Consider the following 21811-nt stretch of genomic DNA (forward strand, 5'->3'; position numbering starts at 1 on the left):
CAGTGAGCAATAAATCAATTAATTGCATCATAAATTAAAATGAGTTCAATAATTTCCATTTGCATAGTTTATTATTTTTCTCTTTTTTTCTCTTGGATGATAAAAATCTTTGTTCTGGTGTTTTGGTTTCAACTTGCTCTTTATTTGAAGGATAATTTTGTTTTCAGAGACTTAGTCATTCATTTAATTTGTTGTTTCTGTTTATTTTGGATACTTAAAATATCTTAAAGTTCCAGTGTTAAATGTTTACTAGAATTTAAAGTTTAAGCTTTGATAATATGTTCTTGTTTTATTATTCCATTACCGTTATGTTAGTTGAAAATAGTCTAAAAACAACAATATTATCGTTTATCGCAATAATTTCTGGGGTAATTTATTGGCCAGCAAAACTTGCGATGTCTCGTCTAACATTGTAACTTATTAAACAGAACTCTTAAAGTTTTCCTTTAAATAAAAAAGGAGCCATTTTCATGAAGAACTGATATTCTGGTAGTTTTCTTCCTGTTTTTTCTAGAAGCAAGAGCAAAAATCTCACAACCTCAGCCTCTGATCAGATTTAATAAAGATGAATTTGCTGTTTCATTTTTACAACTTTTGAAGCAGCTTTTGAAAAATGTTGACCAGCTGAGCGTCTCACTAAAAATATTTTTTCAATCCTTTGCAGTTTTGCTGCGTTTCTCCTCACAACAGACGAACCAAAGCTAAATTACAGCAGGGTGAAGCAGCGGGGGCAGTAATATTGATGTTCGTCGGTGTGGTTGCACATGGACTTCAAATTTCAGCTTTATTTTAAATTTGAGCGATGCCTCCGTAGCGAAAGGTTGTATTTAAATGCAGAAACCAGGCAGAGGTTTGATTATTGGGTTGCAGAAAAATCCGATAGTCTGCAGAAGCTACTTTTCAGACTTCTGCTGTTCTTCCGAGGATTATTTTAGCTGTTGGGCTGGAAATGAATTCGCGATAGTGCGGTTCGGTTCTTTCCATCACTCGGTGTGAGATTACGATTCACGCATCGGGTCCTTTGCGTTACTCACCGACAGGAACAACAGTTTCTACCATGAAACAACGCGGCCTGTAATGAATGCTAATGTGTCATTGTTCCTCTTTGCATTCCCCCGGTGGTTTCTCTGTGACAGAACCGGCGGCTGAGCGGCTGCCAGCCCGGCTCCGTGGAAGGAGCCCGCTGGCACTGCAGCGCTGCCGGGACCCGCCAAGCCTCTCCTCCGCCCCGTCAAAGAGGCTCTGTGTGCAGCCCGCTCGCTGCCTCCCAAACCGCAGTCATCATCAAGGCGATCCTGCAGTTTAGGAACCGTGCAGCCTCCCTCCTCTGCCTCGCCCAACCCCCATCTTCATCACCGTGTTGGGCTCAGATTTATCTGCGCTGCAGCCTGAAGCAAACATATGCAAGGCAGCCTTATTTATGTAGCACCTTTCAGCCAGAGACGATTCAAAGTCCAGCACAAGGAAGGTAAAAACAAAAACAATCAGAAAAACAGGTCAAAATTAGACAGATTACATCTAAACAGATTTTAAATAATTAAATAAAAAATACATAATCAGTGGTGATCAATAGCAGCTTTCAATCTGCAGCCCACACAGCTCAGATTTTTACATTTTAAATCTAATTTTAAATTATTTTTTAAATTGGATTTAAATAGAATTTGCACAATCATTAAAAATCTCTTAAAGAAAAAAGTTTATCTTTTTATTACATTTTTTAGGTTTTTCTTTGGAGGGAGGGTTCATTATTATTTTTCTGCATTTTTTTAAGTTTAATTTTAGTTTTTGTCTTTTAATTTTACTTTTTAAAATGCTCATTACTATTTTAATGTAAATATAACATATTCATCATTTTTATTTTATACTTCTGCATTATTTTTTTTTATTTTTGTTGAATTTTACACATTAACGGACAGAAAAAAAGAACAACTGTTCCAAAGCAATTTCAATCATACAAGCAAAGTAACAAGATGTATATCTCCCATATTTACAGTATTAAAAAAAACTTAATTGAACAAATTTACTACCGGTGTGAAAACAGGATTATTCTTTCAAAGCACTTGCTAATATTTAGCCAAGTTTTAATAAATTACATAAAAGCTGATTTTGGTGCAGCAAAGTCAACTTTTCAGTAAAAGTCACCATCTGCGTCATCCACCTGTGGTAATCAGGTCAAATTTGTATCATATATGAACAGCAGTTTGGGGCCGCACAAAATCAATCCACGGGCCACAAATGGCCCCCGGGCCGCACTTTGGACACCTTTGGTTTCAAACAACGCTCAGTGGTTTATTTCAGCAGGTTTCTGTGGATGAAAACTTTCCTGAAACCGATCCTGTGTTTACGGTTTTTAAAACAATATGGCTGACATGTTTGTTTTTAAAAGTCCAGGCCACAAGTAAAATAACTCAGTTCAGTCAAACAGCTGAAACCTGCTAGCTTAAGCTAAAACAGTTTTTAGTATTTTATGATTGAACTGCTGATTTGTGCCTGAATAAAAACACAGCTTCATCTGTCTTCGTTCCCCTGAGACAAAACCACATCAGTGAACGCAGAGCCAAACGTTCATGTGTATATTTAGCCCCACTTTTGTTGTCTTTTGCTCTACGCTGTAATTTCCACGTGCACACAGAGGAACGTGCACGCGTCTCGGTCGTTGCCGCCCGGAGCTTTGATGTGCATTAGCGAGGAGAGAAGCCGGTATTTATAACCGCTCGTATCGTTCCTGCATCCAGGGTCGGCCGGCCGGTGAAAATCTGCTTCCGTTCTTAGATGGGCTCCATTGATCAGGCCTCCATTATACGGGTAGATGTGACTGTGTTGAGTCAATCCCGGCTCAATAAGCAGCCGGAGCTTCAGATGCAGCTGCTCATGTCGGTCCGTGAGGGCTCACTGTCGGCCATGTTCAATAATCTTCCAGTAAACACTTTGCAAACAGCTCCTGTTACTCGACGCCTGCAGGGTCTTTGCTCATTTCTTCTGACAGCTCTGAAAGCCAATGAACATTTAACCATTATGCGTTGTAGTGTCTTGTGTTTTTATGGGGGTTCGCATTTAATATTTGTAATATTTCGTTTGGTTTTAGTTCTAAGAAGCTCGGATGCAGAACATTTAGGATGTCTTTATGGAGAAATTTAAGACTTTTTAAAGACCATTGTGAATTAAATTTAAGATCTGCATTGTGATAAATGTACAAAAGAAAAGAAAAATGCATTTATTACTGCTCTCTGGTTCCATGATCTACTCTTTTCCTTTTCGAAGCTGTATTTCCCTCCATAATAACAACTTTGTTAAAATAAAAATAATCTCTAGGTTAAACTGGTGCTTTACCACCATGTTTTAAATCCACTTAAACTCCAATTTCAGAGTTTTTGTTGCACCAAATGCTTCTCTTGGGTCAGTCCTAGTATCAGCAGCACTTTCTGGGGAGCTTTAGAACGCCAGGGGAGCAAAACTGATACATTTCTGGGGTCTGTTTGTGGCTTTTGGCAGCAGCTCTCTGCTTCTCACACTGCATATGGCTCTCTACAGCCTCGAGTCGAGTCGTTTTGAGCAGAATGCACGTAGCATCATACGGGTTCGCAACAGAAGTGAGTCAGTAGTGAAGACAGACATTATCCAGTCAATGAGTGATAAATTTGATCAATTAACCAAAAACAGGACTTCTGCAGGATTCACCAACTCAATTTAATACTTTTAAAGACCATTGTGATTGAAATTTAATACCTGTATCCTGACAAAAATGTGCAAAAGATGATAAATTAGCGATAAATTCACACTTACTCAAGTTGGATGTAAAAAAGCTAGCTAGCTGGCTAGCAAGGGTATAAGAACATGAAAGATTAAATACTCCTGCCACAACAAAATTTAAGACCTGTATTAAAGTATTTAAGGCGTAACTACATTTTCTAAATTAATTTAGAACTTTCTAAGACAACTATGAATGAAATTTAAGACTTCTGCAGTGACAGAAATGTACACAACACATAAATTGGTGATGACTTGGCACTTAACCGTGATTGATGTAAAAATGCTAGCTAGCTAATTAGCTAATAAGGGTATATTAGCAGCTAGTCAGCAGTAGCTGCAACTGCCTCAAGTCAAAGAAAGTAATTAAGATGTCTGCGTGCAACAGAATTTAAGACCTGTAATTAATATATTTAAGGTAAAATTACAGTTTTAAAATAAATTTAAGACATTTTAAGGCCTTAATTTTAGATTAACATATTTAAGACTTTTTAAAAAAGACTTTTTAAAAATGCCCAGATGGACTGCTTCATCTTGGATTTGTGCCTCAGAGCATAAATGTTGTAAAAAAGTTGACATTTTAGTTGTAGTAAAGGATTTGTTCTCTCTTTCTGCGCAGATGACGCTGAGAAAGTCTCAGTGATGTAAAATCTGTTGGCAGGAAATGTGAACTTCTGATTAGATCAACCTGACATGACTAAACAACAGTCCTAAAAACAGGAGGTGCTTTCCTTTCATCCTCTGGGAAAAATAGTTCCAGGTAAATGGTTTAGTGCTACCGTCCTAGCAGGGTAGATTCAGTGGAAAGGACAGTTGATAAATAATGGCTTCAGGAAACTACCAGCACTCCTCTTTTTTCCTTTTTTTGCTGAAAGCATCTGTATTTACTTGTTCTCTGGAATCAAGGACAAAAACAAAAGTACTAGTGTGCCAGGAGAGGGTGATAATGTTGACATTAATCACATTAAAGTTCAAAAGAAAAATCTGAGCATGGCTAAAGCAGCGCTAGGCTAAAGACTTTTCTGCAGAGTCAACAAAACAGGATAAATTTGGAAAATTATTTATGTGCTTTTGCTGAAACCGGTTTATAAGAACCCGAATCGATCGGAGTGAATGAAGCGTTTCTTTGGAGCGTCTTTGATCCGAGGATTAACCCAGATTCTTACAGCAGCAGTGTGTGTGGGAGTGAGGTTAAATAAACCACATCGTGTGCTCCTGGTGAGGAAGGAACATGCAACCCGGTTTAACCGGGTGACTCTCTGTTCAGGGCCAACATCCAGGCAGAAATCAGGTTTAATGGAAGATAAAACAACAAATGATTTACCTGCACTCAGCTCTTAATGTCATTAAATGATCAATGCTACTGCTTTAATGCTTTCATCGTGGCAGCCTGTGTGACCGGTCAGGAAAACTGGAAACTGTGCCAGTTTCTTCCTGGCCTCCAGCCACAGAACCAGGCAAGTCTTATCCGCTCTAATGACTCCTCAGGATGTGTCGGTTGGATCGACACACCTTCTTTTTCCAAACACACACTCACTCAGAGGTTCACCTGGATCCCCGCCTGGCGCTCAGCCCTGCAGCGTGGCGCACTCTCAGACTCGGGCAGCCGGTCCGCTTGGTGTGGCGCTGCTGGTGCTGCCTGATCTGTGGAGGAAACGGACAGGAAGGCTTATCTCTGCACACAGTCAGTTTGTGTGTGTGTGTGTGTGTGTGGATTAGACGGGTTACACGGTGAAGACAGCAGCAGAGGCAGGTTGGTCAGTCTCTGTTTTGGTTTGCTCAGGGAAACGGATGGAGGAAGTTTACTACAGCAGCAGCAGCGTTTGAAACAATAAACCGATCTGGGATGACTGCAAATGTTTTTCCACAACGTGGTTTTGTTTTAGAACCATGTTGGATACCAGTGTTAAACCAAGTGTGTTTCAGGTCTGAATAAATGGGGAAAATGAAAATAAAATGGACATTATTCCCAACGTCCAACCAAACATTCCTCCTTTCTTCCGTCTGTCCGTATTTCGAGGTTGACCTTCGTGCTCATTTCAAGATAAAAGTTTGTATTTATATTCTGAAAATGCTACAAATTCTCTGGAAAGATGAATAATTCAGAAGAAGATTCTGATGTTGTTCACCATCTTCTTCTCTTGTCTTGGCTAACTTCTGATAACCATTAGCTGAATGAGTTTTCTTCAATTAAAATGACAAAAATCTAAAATTATTATTTTTGCACAAAGAAAACTAATAACTGTGAAGATAAAGAAGATCCTTCTGTCTCTTGGTTTCTGTTAGAAACTTTGGAATAACCTTTGACTTGGGTTTCATTTTGGGAATCATGTCAAATCCCTGGTTTGATTCCTGGTTTTTTGTGAAACTTCTCCAGCTTTACCTGTTTTCTCCCGTTCTGAGATAGAAATCTGAATCCATACTTTTGTTTTGTCTCGTCTGGATTATTGGAATGTGCTTCACAGACATCTAACCAAAACATCCCTAGAGCGGTTTACTCCTGACTAAATCCTCAAAAATGTGTCTTGTATTTACACTTCTAATCCACTGTGGCCTAGTCAAAGTCTGGATTTAAATCCTAGAATCCAATTGAGATGAAGCATTGTGACCTTACATGGATATTTCCTGCCTGAAAACCTTCCTTTTGGGCTGAATTAAAACATTTTTGTAAAGGAGAGTGGGCCAAAATCCATCCGCAGGGTGTAAAAGATAATGACCAGTTATAATAAACGCTTGTTAGCGGTTGTTCCCACCAAGGGCGGCGCAACCAGTTATTAGGTCTGGGCTCAGTTTTCATCATTTGAAACCTGCAATTTCTATTTACTCTGGTTATCTTTGTCTGATATTAAAATCTGGTGATCTAAAAATATTTACGTGATTATAGAGACGGTCCTGTCTGGTACGAAACTTTCAAAACTGTTGTCAAAGTTAAATTGGTTTTGTTTCCGTGCAACTGTAAAATGAAATTTATAAAGATTTATTTACAATTAGTTTCTTTGAAATGTGATTTCAGTGTATACACAAGTGCAGAAGAAACAAATTTGACTGTAAACCACTCACACTTTGAGGAGTTGACTCTGAACGACCACTAGTAGATCTTAAATCCAAAATAAATTGGCCAGTTTAAAACTAAATTTAAAAATGGCTTTATTTATTGTTATTGTTAAAGAGTAACAAAACCCCAAATAATTTTTTTTTTGCATTAAGCTATCTAAACTGGTATTTAGAAGGTGCTGTTTTTGTATTTCTGTACAAATTGTGACATTTTTGTGAAAATGTGTTTAATTCTGTGATATTTGGCTTTAAGTAGTCCCAGTGCTGCCCTCTATGGGTTGAATCTTGGCCTCTGCAGTGGAATTTTCCTATTGGTTACAAACGGTACAGCTTGATTCATGTCTACCTCACAGTCCCACGTTCTGGTACAAAGGCTCATTCAGACACACTGATAAAGTTTCTCAGCTTTACACGTGTGATTCATTTGCACATGGAGTGCAATGAGAAAAGTCTCCAGATTTTCCACTTTTTGAAAAAAACATTTGCTAGAAGTATCTTAAATTTTTTAAATATTCGAGATAAAAATGCTAAGTTGGTCACTCTTGACCTGAACACATCCCCTCTGTTCATCCCCACACTTGGCCACGCCCCTCAGCGTCTCTTGGCCACGCCCCTCAGCGTATCTTGGTCACGCCCACTTTCGGTGGGATTTTTCTAAATTTTGCTTTGGGCGTCGTTTTGCTTTCACAGGGAATTTAGTTACACTTTAAACTACAAATTTGAAGCTTTCACTTGTTTGTGTGTGTGAGAGAGAGAGAATTGGAGCAATCCTTGGCGCCCTCTGCTTTCCAGGAGGACCAAACAGTAACTTACTAGCTTAAAAGCTAATCATACTTAGTTTAAAATGTCAGAAAGCTTTTGCTGCACAGAACAAAGCTTAGAAATTCAAGACAAGTTTATTCGCAAACCTCAGAAATAGTCTCTATCCTACTGAACACTTAAGTCTTTATTTTACTGTTTTGCTTTTGTTTGCTCATGTCCAAAAGTAGCTTTCCCTTTAGTTTAGCATAAAGATGGCAGCAGTGATGGCAGCAGAATCCCTCTCTTTGTTGCAGATGAGAACAATGTCGGATGAGGCAGAACAGAGAACGTGTGATGAGGATTTTGGTTCTGAGGAAGAGGAGGGCGAGGAAGGAGACGTGGAGTCCTACCTGGAGGACAACAGCAGCGAGCTCATGGACCGACTCCGAGAGCTGGAGGTGAGTTAATAAGACCTCTTATACACAGAACCAGATGAGGATGTTGGGGTTGGAGTCAGATGATCTGCTGTGGCGCCCCCTAGAGGGGATGAGAAAATTTTTACATTGGTATGTTTATAAATATTTTGGTTTTTCCTGACAAATCATGATCTTGTAGAGGTGGGTGACAGGGACTTAGTTTCACCATAATTTCTAGTATTATTGTGATAATGAAAGTGACAATAAATAAGAACAATTTTCTTGCTTCTTTTTTAAGACACCAGGCAGATAAAGAAGTATGATTTGTATAATTAAATCCTGTATCATAACTGCATTTAATCATATTTTCAAATTTATTGTTACTTTTATTGAACAAACTGGAAAAAAATTGTTAAATTAACAATTCGGACATTTTGGGGGGTTTAAAGTTAGTTGGAGTTTATTGTGACAACAATAAATCAAAATCTCTATCATGATAAATGATAATCGATACGATAAATGCCCACCGCCATCGTCTTGTCCTGTAGTTTTAGTGTTTCTCTATAAACATCTGACTTTCACCTGTTGCCCGTCTATTTGCAGGCGGAGAACTCTGCTCTGATGTTGGCGAATGAGAGCCAGAGGGAAGCTTATGAACGTTGCTTAGATGAGGTGAGTCCATGTCGGGAATGAATCGTTCACAAAGCGCAGAGTAACTCTGTGATGATTTTCTGCTTCATTAACAGGTGGCCAATCATGTGGTCCAAGCTCTGCTTAATCAGAAGGTAATGCCAAACTTCAGTTTGTCTTGAATCTAAATCTGCCCTTTGACCCCTGGATTAAACAGAAAGTCGCTGTGATCCGACTCTGAGCAGGATCTGCGGGAGGAGTGCATCAAGCTGAAGATGTTGGTGTTTGACCTGGAGAGACAGAACCGCGCGCTCTGTGAGCTCTTCCAGCAGAAGCTGCCCAACCATCCCACCACTCACTACCAGGTAGCTCAGACCACAGCTCCACGCAACAACTTTCATGGAAAATGCAAAAGACAAACTTGAGATGTTTGTTGCAGGTATTTGAATTTGAACTGAAATGATCGCCTCTGTATTTCTGTACTAGATTTGATATCATTGTCAGGTATGGAAGATGCTCACCTGTCATTCCTGAATATCTATTAGTGCATAAAGTTATTACATTTTTACTTATTTCTATCCCAAAAAATATTTAAAATGAATGAAGTCAAGTCAGGACATTTCATCAGCAGGGCAGCTGAGAGTCCTTTACATCATAAAAAGATAGCACAGTCATCAATTCTGAAACAATCAATAAACATTACATTTAAAATACTGCAATCAGAATCATTATCAAATATACAACAAAAATAAAAAACAAGTGCCTTTTTAGTCTTGATTTAAAGGAAGTCAGTGTTTCTGCAATTTTGCAGTTCTCTGGAAGTTTTTTCCAGATTTATGGTGCGTAGAAGATGAATGCTACTTCTCCATGTTTGGTTCTGGTTCTGGAAGGTAAAACAGACCAGAACCAGAAGACCTGAGAGGTCTGGAAGGTTGATACAACAGCAGCAAATGTATTTTAGTGCTAAGCCGTTCAGTACAGAATCATTTTAAGGTCTATTCTCTGATCTACAGGGATCCAGAGTAAGACCTCTAGCTGTCTGATTGACCTTTTAGACACTGATGCAGTAATCAATGCAACTAAAGATAAACACATGAGTTTCTCTAGATCTTGCTGGGACATTAATTCTGTGAACCTGGAAATGTTCTTCAGGTGACAGAAGGCCGGCTTTATAACTGTCCTTATGTGGCTCTGAGGGTTCAGGTCAGAGTTCATCACTGCTCCCAGATTTCAGGCCTGATCTTTAGTTTGTATTTGTAATAACTGGAGCTGTGTGCTGACTCTGGATCGCTCCTCTTTAGGTCCAAAGTTAATAATGTAAGTTTTGTATCTGTTTAGCTGGAGGAAGTTAAGGCACATCCTCACTTTGATTGGTTCTAAGCTTGTGTTTGGTACTCGGACGGGTTTGGAGTGACATCGTAATGTAGAGCAGTGTATTATCATCATCTGTGTAGTTGTGGCAACTAATAGTATTTCTTGAGTGAGAAGTTTGTTAAATATTGTAAAATCACACACCATAAATCAGATGTAATCACCGATGAGTTGTCTGAATGTCTAAAGCTTTTTCCCTGACACAGTGATGAATCTCGGGCGAATCACCCGGGTCTCATTTTGTTCCTACAGTTACCAAACTGAACCGTCTCATTGTTTTGTGTGTATCTAATGGCCTGTGGGGTATGTGCTGTCTTTCTAATTGCCCTGTGATTCTCCTGTTGCAGGTCCAGGCGGGACCCCTCCCAGACTACAATGCACAGCTGCACAATGACTCGGCCAAACAGGTGGAGCCGGCCCAGACTGAAGCACAAGCCAAGGTGACTATTAAAGAGCCAAGCATGTAGAGTTTTAACAGACACTGAGGAGAAAACGGTGGGTCTACAAACCCCACCTGTGGGCGTGTTGAATTCTGACCTTTGCTCTGTTTTTAGCTGAGGCTGCTAATCTCGTTCTCAGTCATTTCCTGTACGCATGCACTCAAAGGTCTTCATGAACTGAATTGTTCAATTTGTTTAGGTGTCCACACTGAATACACTTTTGATCTTAATCTCCTTCTTTCAAAAGGGAAATGGCTTCCACACACAACATGCCTCCCCGGGCCCCCGTGGACCCGCCGCCTCCATGGAGGCCCTGTCTCCATTCTTCAAGAAGAAAGCGCACATCCTGGAAGTACTGCGCAAAATGGAGGAGACGGACCCCCTGAAGTTCCACCCGTCCACCACGAGCTTGTCTTTCTGCGACTACAGCCAGGTGCTGATGTCAACAGAGGCTGTTCTTGCCACCGCAGACCCCCACCCGGTCCAGTGCAAGTCCCACCACACACACTGTCACTGCTCCTGCAGCGACGCTGACGCACACCAGCACGTCAACGGCGACGGCGCGGTGAAGTGTGAGGGAGCAAGCACGTGCTGTTTACACTGCAAAAGGAGTCCGGACAGCGCTCCGAAGCCATGCAACCATGTCTGTAGTCCATCAAAAGCCAGCTCCTCCGCCCAGAGTCATGCTCCTGCAGCCACAACGAGCGAATGTCACAGTAAGACCCGAGCAGGAGAGTCCAAGCAATGTGCCGTCAACAAGGGCCACCAGCAGCCAGTAGGCACCTCCGCCCACTCAGCCACAGAGACAGCTCAGGCTCTGGAGGTGGCCAGAGTGGAACAGGACAGCTCTGAAAGTGGTGTGTCTGAGGAGCTGACTGGTTTCTGTGGCACCTCCAATCTGCCCAGTTCTGTAGAGGAGAGCGTACAGATCACTCACTGTGATCCGGATACAAGCAGCAGCATTCACAACGGCTTGGGGCATTCGTCCAGCACCGCGCTGATTGACCCCTCCACTATCCCCGAGAGAGACCTCACAGACCAGGAAGCTTCCTCAGTCCGAGCCGGTGCATCCGTCAGTCCGAGCCCTTCTTGTCTCAGTGATGTCAAAGCTGCGGCCATCAACTCCCCGTCCAAGCTGCTCAAGTTCTTGAAGATCCCGTCAATAGGGGACAAGGCCCAGCCACCAACCACGGCAGTTCGTCTGAGCCCACAGCTCACACGCAACTCCAGAATCCCATGTCGCACCAACAACTACGAGGTGTACCACTCTCCGGTTCCTTCCCGCAGAGCCACCACCACGGAGAGGTGCAAGCAGCCCCCACCCCCACCGTCCAGGTCCGAGTCCTACCCTGCTACGCACTCGGCACCGACCTCCCCTCCACAGCCTGAAGATGTCTGCTCTCTGCCTCCTAAGGAAATAAGCTACAGCAGTCTCTCTGCACCAAAAACCAGTGACAGCTCAAAGTTGGGAAATCCATCTGCTGCGTCCATGGGTTCACCCAGGGCTTCCCAAAAGGTCCCCCATTATGAAAATGTCTTGGAAATGTCCGCCAACAGAGAAGAAGAGCCAAGCCAGGGTCTTGAGAAAAGAAGCACTATTCCATCTCAAGCAAAGGCAAACGGTGGTGAGAGGAAGCTTGTTAAGTCTTTACCAGAAAGTGTCCTGAATCCTTCTCCTCAGCGAAAGCAGTCATCTTCGTCTACGTCGGAGTCGACGTCTGATGATGAAGAGGATTCAGACAGTCCAGTATGGGTCAACCATCACAGTTTACCCAACACAGCCGCCCTCAACAAAGCTCAGAGCCAAGCAAGCTACCCAAGAATAAGAGACAAACATGAGATGAACGTAAGGGAAGTCTCTCAGCCTCCGCCGCCTCCGGTCCGAAGAAGCGACTCCTCATCCATCCCCAAAAGGCCTAGCTCTGGGGCGGGTAGAACCCAGGCTGACTCCAGTCACCATGCTTTCAAAGACAGACTGGCGGCACTGGGCAAGCTAAGGAGTTCTGAGGATTTACAAATCAGGCCTGTTGACGCAGTGACTGAGGGCGCGCCTGGAGAGGAGAGAAGCAAGATGGCAGAGAGATCCTCAGAGGTCCATAAAGAGGAGCAGAGGCATTCAAAGTACCAAGACTCTTTAGATCGTAAACCTAAAAGTAGCAGTGTTGGTCTGACGTACCCGGGTCCATCTCAGATGTACGAACAGACCGGGAAATCTCAATCAGCAAAACAAGAACTGTGCGTTCCCAAACCTGAGGGCTCCAAGAGCAAAATTGGGTTACCATCCCCCAACACAGATGCTCCCCAGGTTCTACGCAACAACATCAAGTGTCCTGGCTCCCTGAATCTGGCTTACAATGTCAAAAGTGGCCCCCAGAGTAGCAAGAGTCCTAACAAAATCCCCCCGAAGTCGCCTTCCAAACCTTGCCAAGGCGTATCTGTCCACCGGGGCGGAAAGCCTTCGGAAACGCCGCGTTACTCATCGAAGTCAGAGGAGAGGACAAAAATCAGCGGGAAAGGAAAGAAGAATCCAATGTATGGTGACAGCCTTCCACCTCCTCCTCCGAGACCCCCAACTGAGGCGGAGAAGCCGTTTCAGCCGGCTCCCACTCCACAATCTGCTATTGAGCAAAAAGTGATGAAGGGGATCGAGGAGAACGTCCTAAAGCTTCAGGAGCAGGACCGCGGGGGGCAGAGCAGTGAAGTCAAGCAGAAAGCCTCAAACGGCATCGCCAGCTGGTTCGGCCTGAAGAAGAGCAAGCTGCCCGCGCTGAGCCGCAAAACGGACGCCACCAAGGCAAAAGACGAGAAGAAGGAGTGGAAGATAAACATCCCCTCAGTGGGCAGAGACTCCAAAATGGCCAGTAGATGCAAAGAAGGCGTGGAAGGTCTGAACATCTCGACTCTGATGGAGAAGGCTGAGGGCCTGAGGAGGGCCCTGGAGGAGGAGAGGGCCTACGTGGAGAGGTCCGGCAGGGGCCACTCCTGTGAGGTGGTGATGGACCAAGCTCAGGGACAGCTGGCTGTGATGTACAGAGGGGGGCGCTCTGACAACTTCATGCAACAGCTGCTTAACAGGTGAGGTTCAGAACAGGACCTCAGAAACGAGGCTCAGCAGTCTGGGGAATGGCCTTTGTTATCGTCTCACTGGGAAAAAAGCAACTTTCCAAAGTCCACCACCTCCAGCCTTTATGTTGTGGTCACCTCTAGACTCACGCAGCTTAAACCAGATATTTACATTCACTGAATAAAAAGACATATACTCATTTTTTCTCACCGTCTGAAGTTATACCTCTCTTGTTTTAGGTCCATAAGAATTACCCAAATTATTTCTATTTCCTAAATCCCAGAAAACTTTGCAAGAACATTTTGTAGAAAGCGTTAACCCAAGTCATACAGTCTAAAAGACAGTTATGCTTCATACCAAACAAATGTATGTAAAACTTTTGATTTCAAGTAAAGTTACAAAAAAATCTCTAAAAAATGATCTCAACTAGTTTTCTGGCATTTTGCAAATAGAAATAATTTGAGTAGTTCTAACGGACCTAAAACAAGACAGCTTTGGTCAAATTTAACTTCACAATGAGAAAAAAATGTGTTTGTCTTTTTATTTGGTGCATGTAAAAGTCTGGTTCCTGTTGTATCTCTGTACGGTTCCTAGCTCAGGTTTCTGTGTGGACATTAAAAACGTTCATGCAGCTCCATCAGGTTCCTGCCGTTTTAAAAGAGCAGACATTTCACAGCGTTTCACATGCATCATATTTTAATCCACCATCACATTTGCATTAGGCAGTTATTTACATAGACGGCTGCAGTTATTCACACTGGAGACAGTGTTGGTCTGTGGTCCATTATAATAACCCAACATGAGTTTAAAACTGGGTTAGTCTTTAAAATAACTCAGTGAGCAAAATGGAAACAGAGTCTCTACATCTTCAATTTGACGGCTGATTAAAAGCAAATAACCGAAATCTAGTAACAGTAAAGTTTTGGGGTCTTAATGAATGCAATCGATGTGTGGAAACTGTAATAATTACTGAGGCCTTCCTCCTTCTGCGAATCCCTGAGATCATAAAATGTTTTGCAGCCTTTTATCTAACTGTGGGTTTCAGAATGCAGAAATATACGTGTAGCCTCTGAAAAGCTCTGCTAACTTCATTTTGTGGTTGATGAATGTAGAGTGGATGGGAAGGAAGTGATCAGTCTGCCGCAGCGCCGCCTCTCGTTCGACTGTAAGACCTCCAAGCCGGTTTTCACTCAGCAGACCAGCGTCATCAGTCACACCACCAGTCATGACGACATGGAGAAGGTTCCTTTATTCTTCATTTTTAGCTTAGACTGACACTTGGTAAAAATAAGCATCCAGAACTTTGATCACATCATCAAAAAGAAAACCTGTTTACATGATTTCAGCTTTAAAGTCCATATTCGGCCTTAGATTCGTGCGGTTTGTCTCTCAGGTGTTCACAGCTTTCTTGGTTCTTGTTTTTTTCATGCAGGGATCAGACAGAATCAGCAAGATCACATCAGATGAAAACCTTGCAGATTCAGTTCACTCTCAGCACTTTGCAGGTAAGAGACATGTGCAGGAGTTTCAAGGTGTTTTTTCAAATGTTTATGACGTCTGTGATGATTTTACTTCATCTTCCAGCTCATTAGCATCAAATTCTTATCAGCAGCAGGATTTCAAAATGATCATGTAAGCAATGTGTCCATTTCAAAGAAAGAATCACACAAACTGAACTGGACACGTCAGACCCTGAATACGAAGCTTTTTTCAAATTAAAACTTTCTTTCAATTTTAAGATGTTTATTCTGGAAAAAAAAATCGCATCTGCTTTCTGCTAGTAATTTGCTAATATTCTGGTAATATAACAAACATTATTGCAGCGTTGCTCATCGTATAACTCTCAAAGGATTTCAAAAAGTGGCTTTTATTCCAATCATTCCTTCTGTGAGTTGTATGATAGTATTAGGGCAATAAAACTACAATAAAGTCACAATACCAGCAGAAATAAAGAGGCAATCTTATCCGAAAAATGTCTTAAAATACAGGGGAACAGTTGTTTTAATGAGAGAAAAGCTTCTAGTGTTATTGAGATCTGACTTCACTGTCTGGTTTAAAACCAGCTGACCAAATGGGCTGGAGCTCAGGTTGGGTTGCTAGGCGACAGGCTGAGTTCCGCTGGGGTTGCTAGGTAACAGCCTGCCTTTAGCTGGGGTGAAGGGTCAGTGCCTGTTGATTTGTTATGTTATATTCAGGAGGTTTTTAGAAACGACTCATTTTCCAGACACTGAAAAACATACATTTATTGCTTAATTTTAATCTCTTGATTTTTTTTTATTAGCTGTAGAATCCCAAGTAGAAGTATAAAAATGTGAAAAATTTTGAATTTTGCTTAATACTTCCAAATTAATGGTTGAATTGCAGATCCAAGAGGGAATTTAAACACTTTCTAGTGGTAAAGTGTGATCCTAAAGCATTCCCAAACCTGAAGTGTTTTGCTTCCTCTTTGCTCCTCAGGTTCCGGTGCTTCCACCTACACCCTGGACAGCGGCATCGGCACGTTCCCTCTTCCCGACTGCAGCAGCGGAGCCGCGGGTCGGGGCCCGTCCAAGGGGCGGGCGGGGGCCGAGCATCACTCCGCCGGGTCCCCGGGTCGGTCCGGGCGGCGGGCCCGAACCCTGGACCGGGAGCTGACATCGCAGGAGGAATGCTTCACGTCGCACAAGCAGTTGATTCCCACCATCCAGTACTGCTCCATGCTGGAGGGGAGGAGCTCCGCCGGAGTCATACGTGAAGGTGCCAGAAAAAAAAAATCTTCATCTTAGCTCAGGGATGTTCAAAGTGTGGTCCGGGGGATATTTGTGGGCCTCGGAATAATTTTGTGTGGCCCCTGACTGCAGTTCAATAATGTTTTAAGATGATTTTTAAACAGAAAATGTTAAGTACAACACAGGGATTTTTTTCTTTCTATTAGTGCTTTTTTAAATTTTATTTTATATTAAGTCAAGCCACAAGCACCCAGTGATGTTTTACTCAGAAACTTGGATAAACCCATTCATTATATTTGACTTCACACAAGTTTTTTAAACAAAAATTCTCATTTTATAAACATTTTATACACAAAAATAGATGGTCCAAAAAATTAAATAACTGCAAACATGAAGACAAATTTTATAAAACACTGCAAAAACACAAAATCTAGCCAAGTCTCATTTATCTTAGCAAGACAAATTATCTAGTTTCAAGTAAAAAATCCTTTATATTGATTTTAAAAAGTACTAGATCCATTGGCAGATTATTTCACTTATTTTTCCCACTTTCTAAGTAAAATAATCTGCCAGTGAAACTAATGCTTCTTTATAACATTAAGGAAATATTGACTTAAAACAAGCTTCTGAAAAGTTATTGTAAGTTAGTTTTGTCTCATTTCAAGTGTGCTGAGATATTTACACTAGAAACTAGACTAGAAATACTTGGTAAGATTTTGTGTTTTATCAAAAATATTACTATTAATAATATTTTTTTGTGCAGGTAAAAGATAATAATATTAGTTTTGTGTTTTTGATTGGAGGGGAAAAAAGTTATTATTTTTCCTCTTGAAGACTTTCAACCTGTAGGACTTTTTGCACTTGGTGCAAAAAGTTTGGGTAACACTTTATTTGATGGGTGTGCATAAAACTGACAAGACACTGTCATAAACATGAAACAACATCTGTCACAAACATGAAGGAGTCTTTATGAATGATGTCATGAAGTGTCATTCAGTAAATAATGACTTTTAATGCAAAGTTGCTTTAAAAGTTGCCTTGAAAGTCCATTAAAAGTGTCATTATTTACCGACTGACACTTTATGACAACATTCATAAAGACTCATTATTTACCGACTGACACTTCATGACAACATTCATAAAGACTCCTTCATGTTCAGGACAGATGTTATGCCATGTCATGCCAGCCTTATGCACGCCCCGTCAAATAAAGTTTACCAAAGTTTGGACACCCCTGCCTTTGTTTTTGTTGACCACATCAAAAGTTTTTAAGGTTTTAATTCATCTTATTTTCCATCTGCAGATAAAGAGGCACACGGAGGAAACGTGTTCTCTCCTCGCTCCAAGACTTGGACGTTCCCCAATCTGAAGACTCCAGCCGGACCTGCAGAGGTTTACCTGGCCGTGGAGGAAGAGGAGGAAGAGGAAGACGCAGTAACGTTTGGATCCCCGTTCAGAGGGGTGAGCTATCCTTCATGAAACAAAAAGAAGTTTGAATAAATTTGCAAAAGTTACGTACAAGTGTATCTCAATAAATCACAGCATCATGGAAAGGTTATTCTGATCCATTAGAGGCTTTTATTTTAAGTCTGTTTTTCTTATTAAAATCAAAATGTCCATATTGCACTGCAAAAACACAAAATCTTACCATTTCTATTTTTGACCTAATTTCTAGTCCAAATATCTTAACAGACTAGAAATAAGACAAAACTAACTGATAAATAACTTTTCAGTAAGATATAGGAGCTTGTTTTAAGTAAATGATTCTTTCATTTTAGCTGATTTTCCATTACAAATGAGCACAAAACTTTAATGATGTTCCACTAATGTTGGTGATAAAAAATATGTTTCCATTTAGTTGTGCTAATTTTGATACAGCTAATGGTAACGCAGCTGTTGATAGAAAAGTACTAGTTAAACTGAGAGACATTTAATTTATATGGAAAGATTCTTATGAGTGGAAAAAATCTGCCACTGAAACTAGTATTTTTTTATTTCAATATTTTTCATATCTTTATTTATTTTCCCTACACAAGTCAAAAATACAAGAACAAACAAGTACAGAAATAGATAAACAATATTTAAATTACTGTCAATGGCAACAAAATATAGAGCAAAAAAAAGTTTAGGTTGAAGCGTAAACTTATTACACTTTCACTTTATTGTACATAAAGTTTTACCAAAATCAAAGCAGCAGAATCCTTCCTGTATATTTTCCTAAAACATATCAAGACAAACTTATAATCAAACTTTATTATTGTATTTGTTTAGCAAATTATTTTTATGCATATATTGTATTTAAAGAGTAAAAAACACAGTTCTAACTCCTCACAATTATTCCACAACCTCTAACTGAAGTATTAATATTAATTTGATTATTAAGTCTTAGGCAAAAAAAAAAAAAGCAGCTTTGTGTTGCGTTTTGCCACTGTGTGAATAATCTATGTAATGCTAAAACACAGAACCACATTCTTCCCTTCTGAAATATTAATGACTTCAATATTAAAAATTCACAGCTGCAATCCACTTTTGTCTTCTGCACCTGATGCTGTTACATAAGCTGACCATAAAATGTTTTCTTTCAGAACATGAAAGCCGGCGGCCCGTCTTCCAGTCGAGTGGTGGACCCGGGCAGCCTGCCCGTCCCGGCCCAGTCCGGGTTGAGCCGGAGGGGGAAGACGCGTGCGCCCAGCGTCCCCGAGATGAGCCGGGAGGCGGGGCTTGAGCTGCTCAGGGAGCGGCCAGAGGAGGCGCTCTCCCCGAGTCGCCCTCAGGTCCTGGAAACCCCCGAGTCTCTGAGCGACTCGCTGTACGACAGTCTGTCATCCTGCGGCAGCCAAGGGTGATGGCAGAGGGGGCCGGCGGGGGGCAGAGGCCCCATCTGCTCACTCTGATAATACAACGGCGTATTGGGGCCATTGTAGATGGAGAAAATAAAAGGATAAGTTAATTTCCACCAAAAAAAAAAAAAAATCAAATTTTGAGATTAATCTCCGAAATTGTCTAGAATAAATTTGGAAATTTATGAGTTTTCTAGAAAATCTCAGAATTTTCAAAAAAAAAACAAAAAAAAACCGAACATTTTCTCAAATGTCCAAATTCTTTTCTAGAAATTTCCTGAGATTAATCTAAAAATGTATCTGTTTTGTCCGGCAAAGTTTTTGGCTGAAATGTACTCCTAATTTTTTTTGTTTTCTCTCTATTTGGCCTTGACACGCCGCCGTACTGATGCTGCTCACCTTAAAGAAGAAAAAAATTGTGCTTTTGCTGTCATCTGTCAGCTGTTGCAACTGGAAAAGACGGATCGATCTCTTCTCCTCAGGATTTCCAAAACACGTGAAGCCAAAATAATTTAGGTTGCTCACTTTTTCACAATCAGATTGAACTGTGGACCCTTCTCTTGAATTGATGTATAGAAGACTTAAAAAAAAAAAAAAACGCATGGCCAAGCTAAAGATCAGCACAAGAGGTTGTCACTCTTGTATGGAAGAGGATAAGGGCCACTGAGAAAAAAAAAATATTTTTTTTCAGAATTCTAGAATTCTGACTTTTTTTCCTCTGAATTTTAACTTTAATCTTCAATTCTATAACTTTATCTTAAGTTCCAGAATTCTGTGAAAGTCTAGAATTCAGATTTCTTTTCTTAGAATTCTGACTTTTAAGTTCAACATTATGACTTTTCAAAGTCCAGATTTTTCTTTCTTTTTTTTTCCAGCAGCCCTAATCTTCTTCCATACTCCTGCTAGTCGCTCAGAACCGTTTTGTTTTTTCGTTCTCATTCTGGTAGAAAACTCTTCATTCATCGTGAAATACTGTTCTTCTTCTTGACATCATTTCACCGTAGAGTGTTGAGAAAAGATTAAAAACAAAACTTGGAGCGTCTAGAAAATAATAATAATAAAAATAATAATAAAAAAACAAAAAATGTTCATGTCTGTATTCTCTGGTTGCTTCTCATGCATCATCATGTTTTAATGTAAAAAATAATTTTATTGATCACGTTGGTATTTGTTTTCACAGCCAGGGACTTGTCTGTTTCTGAATCATAATGCATTTTAAAGGTAATATATGCCAGCAATAATAACATAGACGAGAGAAAAAAGGCTACATCATCTGATGAAAATGTATTTTTTATTATTTATTTATTTGAAATCATCTTTACGTGAAATCTGCAGTCCATTTGGCTGAGTAGATTCAGCTCTGATCTTTATGTTTCTCCATCTCCGCCGTTGGTTTCTTAGCAAATAGAAAATCCTTACTGCCGTTTTTCAACTTTCTAAATAAAAGTGTTTTGATTTAAGTTCGCTTCAAGTGTTTTTATTTTCCCCCAAAGTGCCGGATTCAGATTCAAGCTGGAAAGGCATCCAATGACATATTTCGCTTTATTTTCAATGTTCTCGAAAACGGAACAAAAAATATAGAATTTGTTTCCAGACTTCGTCCTCTGTGCCAGTTTACATCTGTCCATCATCTGTTTGTTCCCATAAAATGCATAATTACATATTTTGAATACATATTTTAATATGGATTAATTTTTAATTACATTTTGTTTTATTTAAAATGTGATATGCATTTGTTCATGTACCTATTTCATAGTATATTCTACATTTAATTATCTTATGACTATAGTTTATGCTGCTTTTAGATGAATCAACTTGGAAAATTTGAACTCCATGAAATTGTTTTAAATATTTAAAATTTAAATTCTTGTGTAGTTGGATTACAGCTGAATATTTCCTCTGTGATCCAGATTTTTCTGCGGAGGAACAAACTTATTCTGAATTTATCATTTGTGTGGGTAATTGTAGCAGTAATGGCCGCCGACCAACGACCTTTAACCTGTCAGCGCCAAACTATTTCCAGTTCACTTTGTAACAAGTTTGGTTTTTCTAGGCTGCAACCCAGTTTGTGAGGAAACCCACAAACATTTGTTATTCTGTTATAAATTTTCAGCTTTTCAACCAGAAGACCGAATTTACTTCACATTCTGCAAACATTTCTTTTCTCTGTTCGCTCAAGAACCTTTGACCTCTCACTCAGTTTCTCATCTGGATCAGAGTTTCACACAAATCTTATAACATTTTTCTGCACAAACAGATTAAATAATAATTGAGGAAAAACAGGAAGTGTTAATCTGTTCAACACATTTATTGAGCAAATGTATCAAATTAGTAGTTTTCGTTATACATCAACAAAAATTGTTCACAGTTTACACTTAAAGAAAAAAATAATTTTGCACTGCTGCCAAATTGCCTGGTTAACATTGTTATTTGGCAGAATAAGGGTTTAACAGCAGATTTTAGGGAAATTTACAAGAGGCGGGTTCCAGATGAAAGACCTGTCGCTGTTAAATGAGCTGGGGGAAAATAAAAGAGAAAAAGGACAGATGGGACAGTCTCCATCCCCAGCATGTCTAAATTTATAAACCAGTCTGTCCAGTGACTTTTAGTCAGTCTGGATGGGTTTAATGGGATTAGTTTTTTCTGACAGGTTCTGTTATTTCTTACACAAAACAGGGAAAAACAGAAAGGAAAAAAAAAACTAAAAAAGGTTATTTTCTCTAAATCATGGGACACTAATCTTACATTTCACCACTGTGAACTGAGGAAAACTATAAATAAGCAATCAAACAGAAATTAA

The 21811-nt window shown here is 40.3% G+C and overlaps 1 protein-coding gene across 2 annotated transcripts in view; it reads left to right on the forward strand.

Moving 5' to 3' along the window:
* nckap5l (NCK-associated protein 5-like) overlaps nucleotides 1–20266 on the forward strand; it is a 47730-nt gene extending 27464 nt beyond the window's left edge. For both annotated transcript variants that reach the window (XM_007566885.2, XM_007566886.2), the window contains exons 3-13: nucleotides 7857–8000; nucleotides 8562–8630; nucleotides 8705–8743; nucleotides 8834–8953; nucleotides 10307–10399; nucleotides 10647–13474; nucleotides 14576–14705; nucleotides 14896–14968; nucleotides 15921–16199; nucleotides 17475–17632; nucleotides 18757–20266. In XM_007566885.2, coding sequence (XP_007566947.1) covers nucleotides 7857–8000; nucleotides 8562–8630; nucleotides 8705–8743; nucleotides 8834–8953; nucleotides 10307–10399; nucleotides 10647–13474; nucleotides 14576–14705; nucleotides 14896–14968; nucleotides 15921–16199; nucleotides 17475–17632; nucleotides 18757–19017 — 4194 coding nt within the window. In that variant the 3' untranslated portion in view covers nucleotides 19018–20266. The remainder of the gene's footprint in view (nucleotides 1–7856; nucleotides 8001–8561; nucleotides 8631–8704; nucleotides 8744–8833; nucleotides 8954–10306; nucleotides 10400–10646; nucleotides 13475–14575; nucleotides 14706–14895; nucleotides 14969–15920; nucleotides 16200–17474; nucleotides 17633–18756) is intronic.
* Nucleotides 20267–21811: the final 1545 nt, after the last annotated feature.

This window comes from Poecilia formosa, unplaced genomic scaffold (genome assembly GCF_000485575.1).
Source record: "Poecilia formosa unplaced genomic scaffold, Poecilia_formosa-5.1.2 Scaffold200, whole genome shotgun sequence".
NCBI classification, from domain to species: domain Eukaryota; kingdom Metazoa; phylum Chordata; class Actinopteri; order Cyprinodontiformes; family Poeciliidae; genus Poecilia; species Poecilia formosa.